The sequence below is a fragment of the Lycorma delicatula genome, chromosome 1, assembly GCF_047948215.1.
Source record: "Lycorma delicatula isolate Av1 chromosome 1, ASM4794821v1, whole genome shotgun sequence".
NCBI classification, from domain to species: domain Eukaryota; kingdom Metazoa; phylum Arthropoda; class Insecta; order Hemiptera; family Fulgoridae; genus Lycorma; species Lycorma delicatula.
The window spans coordinates 54,338,828-54,351,155 of NC_134455.1; the positions used below are offsets into that span (position 1 = coordinate 54,338,828).

The 12,328-nt window shown below is 38.0% G+C and overlaps 1 protein-coding gene across 1 annotated transcript; it reads right to left on the reverse strand.

The window, feature by feature from the left end:
• Positions 1 to 7,523: 7,523 nt before the first annotated feature.
• LOC142317506 (uncharacterized) lies at positions 7,524 to 8,495 on the reverse strand. The gene has a single exon (XM_075354067.1). It carries the CDS (start codon positions 8,493 to 8,495, stop codon positions 7,524 to 7,526), a length of 972 nt encoding a protein of 323 aa, XP_075210182.1.
• Positions 8,496 to 12,328: the final 3,833 nt, after the last annotated feature.

Consider the following 12,328-nt stretch of genomic DNA (forward strand, 5'->3'; position numbering starts at 1 on the left):
TCATGAGGTGAATTACAGAAACAAAACTGAAAATTCAGGAGTTGGAGTAATAATAAATTAGAATGTAGAGAAAAGGGTACATTACAGCAAAAGGGCTCTTTCAATCAGGATAGATTTATACCTTAAACCTACTATGACAAATGCCTACCAGATTTATATGGCAACCTCTTCAGCAAAAGATGGAGAGATGTAAAAGATAAATGAGGAAATAGATCATCCAACTAAATGCTTAAGATGACAATCTAATAGTAATAGAAGACTGCAATGCCATAAAAGATAAAGGATAGAATATAAAATATGTGTGTAAAGTCAAAAACATGACTAAGAGAAATTTGACTAAGGATTAGTAAAGGATAACTTGAAGGAAAGATGTAATAAAGCATAGAAGCATATGATTATTGGGAAAATACTTTTAGCCCGTAGAAAAAAAAAGAGAAAATACAGGAAATGAAACCAAATGTAAAGTAAGAAGTGCAAATAGAAAAATGTTGTTACATAGGAAGAGCTAACAGGAAAAAGGAAACATGGAAGGACTAAAAAAATTATTTAAAATACTAGAGAAAGAAGAAGAAAGAGATGATATCCAAGGAAGCTCAGTTCTACTAACTGAATTCATCTATGGAAGGCTTAAACAAGAAAAAATCAGTAGCAACTGATTTACTTGCTGTTTGGAAGAAGTATCATTGATTAAGCTTTGCACATTAATTTATTACACTTAAGAGACTGGAGAAACAGATTTTAAACAGAGCATAAACATTACTATACCAAAAAAAAAGTTAGCTCAGATAAATTTGAAAACTCTCACTTCGTTATCCTACCTGAAAGAGTAATTGAAAAGGAAACCTATTCTTGTCTAATTAATTTTAGAAGTAGGCTTAAGCCAAACATAAAGCCACCTATAATGATTTGTACATCTGGGGAAACCCATTTAATGGTGAAGTATGCAATAAACTGTATAAATGTTTAATGACAAGTTGGTCTTTAATATAGAGAAGGAAAAACTGTGTATAATGTCTACAAGAATCAGTAGCAGTTGTAAGAATGGCAGACAAAGAAAGGCATGTATGAAAACATCTTTTTCAAAAAAAAAGTAAAAGTTTCTCTTATTCAGAAAGACGACATAATTGTAGAGTTATTTATTGTTGCAACTTGTCTTCAGAACAACTAAAACGGGAACTACAAAATACAAATTATTCATAAAAAACAAATTTAGAATTGGAGTTAATATAAAACGTTAAAAATCAATGTATAAATATAAAAAAGAAAATATAAAATAATCATGCAAAGATATTGCTACTGACACAATATAAAAATGAGTTAGAAAAGTTCTGAATAGCATAGATCTGCCGCCACATCCTGTTTGAAAATAAATAATAATAAAACAAAAGTAATGAAATGTAATAGAGAGGAGGATAACAAGGAATCCAGGTAGTTAAATGTAATATAATAGAAATGGTAGAATTTTATTATTTAGGTAATTAAATTAAAACACATAGATGAAGGTAAAGCAGATATTTAAATCAGATCAAGAAAAGGAGGGGTTTTCAAAAAATATGTCTACTGTAAGAAATATAGATCTAAGAATTAGAAACATTTTCTAAAATATTTTGAAATATGATAATAATATGTGAACAATATGAAAAACAGCATCATACAAAAAATATAAGCCATTGTAATGTTACTGAAGGATGCTGAAAATCAGGAACACAATAAAATTTGAAATGCAAACAGGTGAAGAGTGAAGTTTGTAGTAAACTCTTATAAAGAAATGGACCATTGTATATTAAGAGGTCCAGGTTTGGATAATTTGATAATAAAGATGTGTTGAAGATATTAAGTGTAATGAAAGACATTTGATGATATTAAGTGTAATGCATGATATATTTTATCTAAGCCAGTCCAGACTGGATTAAATAAGATATATCAGTACAATAATTGTGCTGCAGGAATTAGCGCATACATTGAAGTAAGATTAACAAAAAATAGAAAAGAATGGGCATCAGACCAATCAACTGACTGATTTGTCTGAAAAAGAGATACCTTACAATAGAACATTCTTAATAAAATGAAAAGAATATAACAGTTACAAAAAAAAAATACGTTGATGAATATTAGTTTAACATAACACTGCAGTCGCAATAATATTTATCTGACAACTAAACCAGTTTCTGAATTATTCATATAGGTACTTTATTCGCGAATAGATACCAAAACGAGTTCTTTGATATTTTACTGTAGCATCATATATCATCTACAGTGAAAATACAAATAATTCTCCCACAAGTCTTGCGATAAAAATATTTTTATTTTTTATACTACCTCTTTTCAAACTTATTCAAGAAAAACTTTAATAACAAATTCATAAAACTTGTCAGGTAGGGACAAAGAGAGTGTGGTTTTTTATGTAAGCTGAGGAAACAGTTAAATATTATTATTTAAACAATTATACATAGGTTATTACGTAAATTAATAACAATACAAATTACAATAATTTCTTTAGATCACTACGTTACTCATGTATAATAAGTACATGTATAAAATACAAATAATAGAACTGCCTCTCTTCAGACTTCTTCAAGAAAAGAAGTTTAATAACAAATTCATCAAACTTTGATATCAAGTGACAAATAAAGTATGATAATGAATTATTTTGTATATATATATACACATTACTCAATTCTCATATATATATATATATATATATATATATATATATATATATATTATGTTTTCATATTTTATTTTATTTTTAGTAGCACAAACAGTTATATCAACAATATTAATTGTTAATTTGTACGATAATGTTAAATGTATACTGTTTGTTAATTGTGCATTGTTAAACAATATAGAGTAATTACGTTGTTTTAAACACTAATATTTTATTATCTTCATTTAACCCCCCCCCCACATTACATAATGAGAAGTTTGAATAACATACAGTGTAATTTTATGTTCTGTTTATGGCACCATAAATGTAAATGTTAGCTCAAATTGGGAATTTTCCCATTTTAATGGAATATGAGTGTTACATTCAACAAAACAACCAATACGGGTTGTGTTACTTGCAAAGTATATTAACATAGTACATTAATTTGTTTTGGTGAATATATTTATATCATAATCAATCATAATAATAATAATAAAAATTAAAATCCATTTTTAAATGCCTAAATGAAATTGATTAAATCACAGATTAACATAAACTGATGATTGATGAATGAATGAACGATCAAATTTTGCTAGAGATTATTAACAATTCTCGATTTTATGTTAACTACTGTTTAGTTTGTATTGTGAATGTTTAATGAAGATTATTAAGTAACTATTAAATAAATTGATTTTGTGTTTGTGTAAGAAACCGTTGTTCTAATCCAGCTGAAGGCAGAATGCATTTTATCTTATTATATTTTTTGGTATTATTAGAGAATAAGGTCTTTAGTGACAACTTCCCAAATATTTTAGGCTTGAGGCGACAACTAACAAAAATAATATTTTGTTGCCTATTTATTACTATATAATCCTTATTTTTTTTAAATAACAAATAAATAATTAATAAAACACTGTAGCTAATAGATTAGACGCGCACGGAAATACGATGTCACAACCATATCATCCGATAAACATATCATCGCACAAGCATATCACACGTCAAATCGTTTCTTTCGTTTGGTTCTCAAAAAATTATCGGTTAAAATGAAACGTTCCAGTGGAATAATAATATAAAGATAAAACATGGGCTATAACAGAAATAAAATGTTCAATTAATTTTGTGAGAACTGTAACATGACATCATCTACTATAATTTAATTTTTTTTTTAATTTACCTGAATTGCAAAGCACTAATTAAAATATTTAAAATACCGCTGGAAAAAATGATTTATCAACAGGAATTCTTCATTTTTTCAGATTATAGTCAGTTAATTATCTAGTTAATTAAACAATTTTCAAAAAGAAAAATTTTAGGAAATATGTCTATATCACGATTAATTATTCCATTGGTCTAATTATCCAGTTTTTCCAGTAATAGAGTCAATAGGAATTAATATAATGACCGTCCAGGTTGGAGAACTTCAGAAGTTCATTCTTATTGTTTGGAATGATATAAGAATTAGAGTACCAGTACTCTGAAATAAATATCATTCCTTTCCGTGTCAGACGAAAAGGTCGGAAAAATCATAATCATAAAATCTTAGTTTGGAAGGTGGTTTTCTGAAGACGAATTGCAAATGGGTTAACTAAGCATTTAATATTCTTCATATGGGTATCCGTTTAGAAAATTTATCCTACGTTCGATTTTATTAAAACCGACCATGAAACTTCAGATACGTTTAAAACAGCAATGGAAATCATGAAGAGACAGACAGAACGTAAAAAATTCATTGAAATGAAAAGTTATATGAATAGAGTATTACCTATAAGTAAAAAATTACGTTTAAGAAGTTTATTTATTGCCTGTTAATTGTATTGGGTTGTTTTATCTGATGAAAATTCTATCGATTCGTAGTAGAAGATATTAGGCCGTAATAGAACAAAATGTGATTCCTTTCCTTTTCCACAGTCGGAATGTTGTTGGAAGACATGAAATTGACAGGCCGATCTCCCACACTCCGTCGGTCAGTTTCAGCAGTGGAAAACCTCTGCCGTCAGCACGGACGACTTTCCGTTCAAGCACAACATATCATGAACACCAGACAAAGGTGTCCGCAGACGACTGAATCGAATCCCTGCCTGTAATCCAAGCTACACTCAACGCCTACGTCCTTCCCGCTCGTCTATAATTAACGGATCAGTCTAAAATTAATGGCGTAGGTTACCGTAACTATCGAAGTAGACGATTTTGACGCCCTGTTTTCTGTAGTATATCCAGTGGATGCCAAGATTGATGACACCCCATCTTCATATTCACTACCCCTAATTCGGACGTTTTTATCTGGGTATTCCGGATGCAAACCCCCTGAAGTGCGGTATCCCGCTCTGCTTCCTAACCGCTTCCGATTTTGTCTTCAACTTTTTTGCGGCTTCTACGCTTTTTGCTGGACGTAGCTATTTACGGCTTGCCGAGGGAAAATTTTTTTAATCTGGTCTTGAAGCGGTGCGGTTCGAGATAAACTGCGCTCCCCCTTTTCCTTATCATTCATGACCGCATCCGTCTGACCGACGGTCTCTTCGGCCTCCCGCCGAACTTGTTTTTCGCTTTCCTAGCGTTCGTCACGGCCCATGAAGCGGCAATTTCCACGATGCCGGCATCGGAAGCGGCCACCCTTTGCCAAGCTCTCCCGCCAATTATCTGTCGTCCTGTGCTCTCCCTCGGGAGTCACTGTAGGAGCTGCATGCAATATCGTGCACCTTGCAGGCTCTATCGAACGGGTTTATAGAAGGATAGCCTCTCCACAATCGTTTCTAGAGGTGGGTTCCAGGACCGTAGAACTGATAGTCTGGTAGGTACTGAAGGCAGCGCGTCTACCACTCGGTTGAGTACCGTTCCTGCGACTGTTCTCACAACTACCGTTTTATCCGGTTGACTTGTTACCAACTTATCAGACCGAATCCCGTTTTCACACTGACCGGTTGATTGTTGGTCCATCTATACAGACTAAAAGTCTTTGGTCATGTCGTCCGTATTTATATCACGGTCGTTTTTGGACGGAATCTCTGCTTTTCGACATCGTACAATTCAGTCCGCGACGGTCTTGTCAGATCACTGCTGGATGGCTGGATTGACCGTATTTTTACCAATAAACTCTATATCTTTCCCGATCGCGCTTCCAACCCAGGCCATTATTCTTTTCCGTGTAGAATTTGAGCCTTTCATGAAGAGCAGTTCGAACAGCCCTCGGCTCGCGAGATACGTTGTTTCTCTTACAAGGACATTGCTATCTCGGTCTAACATAAAAGATCACATCTCCGATCTTCAGGTCATTCCCGTCGAAATGAATGCCGTGCACGTTTTACTTCTTGTTTTCGACGTCTCCGATGGTGTCACGCATGTATTCTTGCGCCAGCCCTTTCCGGAGGCTCATTCTAATCGTCACGCTTGACATTATCTTCCCATCGGGCATAAGATACTGCTCGATGTTGGTTAAGATCTCGTATGGCTCTTCGAGCTCGAAACTCGGCCGCACCTCAGGCTCTTCGCTTATTTTCCTGCGAGCAGGGTCGCATAAGGAACGAATCTCCAGGTAGCATGTCGATGCCTTACATGTCTCATGTTATGGTCGGCCGTATCTGACTTCGGGCTTCGGTGAGATCGAGCTGGATGTATACATCTTCCTGGGCAAGCTCGTTGAACGGCCGTTTACCCCTTGGTCCGACCTCTCCAAAAGAGCGTTCGCTCGCCCATCCATCGTTGGCTTAGGAGCATTTACAGTATTTCATTCTGTTTTCTTTGGACAACCGATCACTATGGCGCACTTGTCGAACCTATTTTTTAAATCTCGGTACTCCTGTTCATCCAGCCGGCCGCGGACATGAGAAACATCTCTTTCTTCTCACATTTCGTCCCCCCAACAAATCAGTTTTGTTTGTAAGTTTGATCAGGAGTCCTGTGAGAGGTTTGAAGTACCGCTTGAGCTGCAAGTCAGACTCAAGTCCCCCTCTTACCAGCTCGCCGTGTTTCCTTTTAATGATTCTGCGGATCTCGGCAATCTCCGCTCTGATCTGCTTGCAGTCCTCCAAGATGTGTATTTTTGCGTCATATGAACGCAACCGTCACACGCTTACCTTTAATTATGCTGACGCTCGCTTTCAAAAGCCCGCTCGTTAATGTGGACGCTTTTGAAAAGCTTACACTAATCTGGACACTTTAGAAAAAGGCAGGCTTTACATGCACACTGGCTTACACGCTAGCCTGCATACGTTTGAAAAATCCTGCACGCTAGCTGCATAAGCCTGTAAGGTCATGCAGAAGCCTAAAGGCTAGTTTGCATGCTTTTAAAAAAGCCTTACGCTATCCTTTTCTAACCAGCCTGATGACTCTCAAGATACTTATTGATTTTGGCAGTGAGGACAAAAGTAAAAAACTTATATATTGTATGGAGACAGGTAATAAGTCTGTACTTGGACGGGTCTGCCGTCGCAGGAAAAGATTTCGGGATCAGATAGGTCATCCCCTGGGCGAAAAAGGTCGGCATTAGACTTGTATCTCACAAGATGGCAGAGTAAAATTCTGCAAGACGCTTGTGAACAGAAGAAAAGCTCTTGTACCAAAAGTTATGCACTTCATCAATCCCAGGCACCTTCCAATTATGGGTTTTCTTAACCGCCTCCTGTACATCTTCTAGAGTGATTAAATGATCTACCATTGTCTGGACTCTATCAACTCGTTTTCGTTCCTTAAGGATCCACGTTGCCTCACTGTTATGCTGTGAGGAACACGACCAAAGCGGGCCCCAATAACCCAAGACCTCCTCACTAGTAGGGGGCGCGTTCACCTGAGGTTGTTGCTGAGGTGAAACCTGCAACTGCTTATACAGCTCCTTTTGATTGGTACGGAACAAGTGAGCTTGTTCCTGGCGCATGTTACTCTACCGATACCGCCGTAGCCGACATGACAGTACCATCAATTGTTGCTTTAGCAAATCCAGGACATCATGGCCGGTGGTGTTTTCCGGGTTCTCATACGTTCGGATTATCGATTCCGCCGCCGATCGGATCCTTCCACTGGGGTTAGCAGATGTTAAGAAACTGGACAAACGACCAATCTCTTTCCTCAGCTTATCGACTTTCCTACACAGTCTCTCCTCCCAAGGTGGACGCTGGGGACTCTTACGCATTGCAGGAGCGACGATTCGCTGGCCATTCTCTTTGACTGCCGTGATCGCACCGATGTACACTAATAACTCATGGAGTTCAATTATGGAGGGTACTAATCTTACTTTTTCTTCAAGAATCTCATTACTAAGGCCCACTAACTTTCTCGTGCTGCGATTAACCCTCACCCTTGGTATACGCTGTCTGGCCGATGGACCCATACCACCATACAGCATCTCGTTCTCTGCAAATTGATCGGAGAGGGGATTGTCGGCTCTTATCGCTTCTTTTACAGCACTTTCATCTGAAGATGGGCTTGAGAACAACCCTAACTCCCTAGAAACATCAGCTCGGATTAACGCCACCACATCCGCAGGAACCCTATTAGACTTAAAAAGGTATCTGCGCTGATCCAGGATGTTTTGGACAGACTTACATCGTAGCTCAGGAAACTTCTCAACCATCGCTTGGTGCAGCGGAACACTATACGGTTTCATGTCCGATTCCATTTTTGTTGTAGTTAGGTAGGTACGGTAAAGGAAGGCATTATGTTCATCTGTCCATTTAAACCGCTTCCTACCCCGGGATTCTACAGCACTGGGTGACTGAACTTCAGCCACAACAGAAGCCACAGAAGACGTTCCAGGCCTTGTGGTACCATTAGGTGAGACGCCGCCAGTCGCTCCAGCACTCCTCACCCCAGACTGAACACCACGACGGCTCCGAAGAGTGCCAACCCGCAACATCCTGCCGCCCCGGTATTTATTCACATCGTTGCACTCCATTATTTTCAAAACAAATGGGGAACAGGATAAGCTCCTGCGGGCAAGGATCCGACACCTCTAGAAAAGGCCATCCCTACCATGGGAAACAGACGCCGACCAAACACTGACCAATCTGGAACAGACGCGTTGGATTTAAAATACCTGTTATGGTCCACGGGTGGGCCTTTGAAGAACACCACCTACCCTGTATATCTACAGGGCCTTCAACTATTCGCCACCATGAGGACGCGCCCAGTAGGGGGACAGGATCCCCCTACTGGGATATTATTTATTATTATATTATATTATTGGGATATACTTATTATTATTATTATTTTTTTTTTTATTATTTTTTTTTTTAACTGAATTTTTACGGGCATCGACTGCTAAGGTCATTAGCCCTCGTCACATTCTTTAAAAGAAATTATTATCTCCATCAGGATCGTCATATGTAAGGGTGTAAAGGGCCCTTACATTTTATTTAAAAACACAAACTTCAAAATAAACATTAAAACATGAAAGACAAGGACAATCACAAACACTTACGGGGTGTAAAGGGCACCAATATTAAAATTTGAGATAGGTTCTCAAAAGACCATGAACTTAAAATTATAATTAATCTTATCAATACCATATCTTTCTTTCTTCTACGAAGTCTCATTTATAGTTTGCTTAAGCACCCTCGGGGCGACCAGAACCGCCGTTGAGCAGTATATCAGTCGTGCCAGGGTGCCGTGGCAGTTGAATCCTTCTTATATCAGGCCATAGGCATGCACGGCGTACACCCATAGCCTCGCGCCCTCAATCCACCTTCGAGGGTCCCCCATGCCATTATCGGACACACCTCGACTCACTGCTCTTGAATGCAGGTGAGCCAAAATGGCCTAGTCAAGAGGGCTACCTCCCGTCACTATACGTGCCACGCTTCGAGACTCCCTTATATGTATATATAAAACTACCGCTTAGAGTATCTCTTACCACAGCTTTAAACTTCCATTTTATAGACTTTTAAGAAGTCCACTGGCGTGTAAAAATGCAACTATATTTTCTTCATTTCCATTATCCAGATCAGCACTAATATTATTTGTAAGACGGAACCTCTTTCTGAGGTCCTCATATATAGTACACTCTTCTATTAGATGCATGATTGTCAGTGTTTTATTACAAACACCGCACATTGGTCTCACTTCGCCGGTTAACAAATATAAATTTGTTAATCGCGTGTGACCGATTCTAAGTCTGGTCACCGCTGCTTGTTCACGGCGAGTCAACTTAAAGTCGCTTTTCCATTTATAAGGAGAAGTTTTAACCGAGTTTAATTTTGTATTTAAACTCCTCCACTCAGCGTTCCACTTGTTTCTTACTATGTTGGTTAGACGGTTTTTAACATCTGCCACTCTTACAGGAAATGCATCCAAGTCATCGCAGACTGTTGCCTTTCTGGCAGCTTCGTCTGCGATTTCATTACCTATAATAACAGCATGCCCTGGAGTCCATACAAATACGCATCGCTGTCCTCGTTGTTTTAGTACGTATAAAATGGACAGGATGTTTGCAATTAGGACATCCTTAATGTTCTTGTTCCGAATTGCGACGAGTGCACTTAATGAATCGGAACATATTAGCAGTCTCTCTTCGCAATAGTGTTCAGTGTAGCGAAGAGCTTGCTGAATTGCAGTGAGTTCTGCCGTGTAGACACTGGCCACATCTGGCAGTCTCCAAGAGTGGGCTTCTTCATTTACATATATCGAGCATCCAACACCATGTTCGGTTTTAGAACCGTCAGTATAAATTCTAATATGTTCTTCGTAACTACTGACGATTGCTAAAAATTCTTGCTGGATGATCACTGCTGGTTTCTTTTTTATTTCTCCTTGAGAGAGATCCAAACTTGTATTTACCGCTGGCAAGAGCCATGGCGGTATTTCTCTAGTAGAAATTGCTAGTGTCTCTGGTATAGCAATTTCGTATTTTCTTCTTCATTCGTGGTACCTAATTCCGGTTGGTCTGGAATAGGTAGCACGATGTTCATATACTGCAGCCATAGGATGATTCGTAAACAATTTATTATTTATATGAGCAGGGAAAGCCCATACATTTGCTGCATATCTTAACAAAAGGATATCTCTTCTATAATGTAGTGGCATTATTCCGGCTTCAGACATCAGACTAGCCGCCGACCTTGTGCGGAAAGCGCCTGTTGCATATCTTATTCCGCTATTATGAACTACGTCTAACTTTCTTAAGTACGACTTTCTAGCGGATGAATATACGATACATCCGTAGTCTAGTTTAGATTGAACCAATGCTTTATACAATTTCAATAATGTCTCTTTTTCTGAGCCCCAATTTAAGTTCGATAAACATTTTATAATGTTTAGGGCTCTTTTGCATAGCAGTCTTGTTGCTGGCATATTCGATTGCCAGATCATCAACATAGACGCTTTTGCTGATTTCTACTGGAATGGCTACTATCAATTTATTAATGGCAATGCTAAACAAGGTACCGCTCAACGGCGAACCATGCCATTGCCATGCGGTATGCCATTTTCCAAGATTCTTTCACATGAATATTCATTGTTGACGCGTACTTGGAAGGTACGGTCATTCATGTAGTTGCTGAGCAGTATAGGCAGATTGCCACGAATGCCCCATTCATGTATCTGGAGCATTATACCATGACGCCAGGTCATATCGAAAGCCTTCTGAAGATCAAAGAAGACTCCGACACAATGTTTCCTTTTAATAAAGCTGTTATATATAATGTCCTCTAAGCTGATCATTTGATCAGTGGTAGAATGGTATTGCCGAAAACCTGCTTGATACGGTGATATCAGGTTTACTTTTTCCAAAACCCAGACGAGTCGATTATTAATCATTTTTTCCAGTATTTTTCCCATAGCACACGTCAAAGAAATAGGACAACAGCTATTGGGGTCTGTTAAATTTTTATTTTTCTTTGGTACTGGAACAACATGAGCTTTTTTTCACTGCTACGGGTACGTTCCATCCCGCCAAATTTTATTATAAAGTTCTAATAATCTGCGTTTTGCAGTGGTATTCAGCTGCCTGATCATATTACAATGGATTTCATCCGGACCAGCAGCTGTGTTACCTGCTTTTTCCAACGCTTTCGCGAGTTCTTCCATTTTAAATGGTACATTATATGAGTAATTATACTCAGTTCTAAAATTTAGTAGACCTTCGAGTTCTTCTTTTTTGGTTCGAAAACCTTCCTCGTAGTTGGCCGATCTGCTGGCCTTTTCGAAGTGATTGGATAACAGCTCTGCAATTTCATATGGAGTGTCTTTTATTTCATCTTCATCTTGAAGGCTAGTTATGGGAGCAAAATCATTACGCCCACAAATCGCCTTCACTTTCCTCCAAACATCTGATGCAGTAGTAGTTTTGTCGATGGATGACACGTATTGCTGCCAGGATCGTTCTTTCGAGTCTATCATAAGACGTATTGCATACGCCCTGTATTTCTTAAAGGCAACAAGATTTTCTATACTAGGACGCTTCTTAAAGGCGTTATACGCCCTTTTCTTTCTTTTTATAGCTTCACTTATTTCATTATTCCACCATGGAACGGGTTTTTTCGTAAGTTTGCCAGATGTTTTGGGAATATATCTCGATGCCGATTCAATTATTGCATTTGTTATGGCGTCGACATCGTCTCCGATAACACCAGTTGTTTCTAGGAGTATCGTTCTAGCTGTGAAGCTCGTCAGTCTGCCTTCTCAAATAACCATCTTTTAGGGATGGGATATATTTTTTCTTGTAACATCAGTTACAATTTGCACCGGGAAATG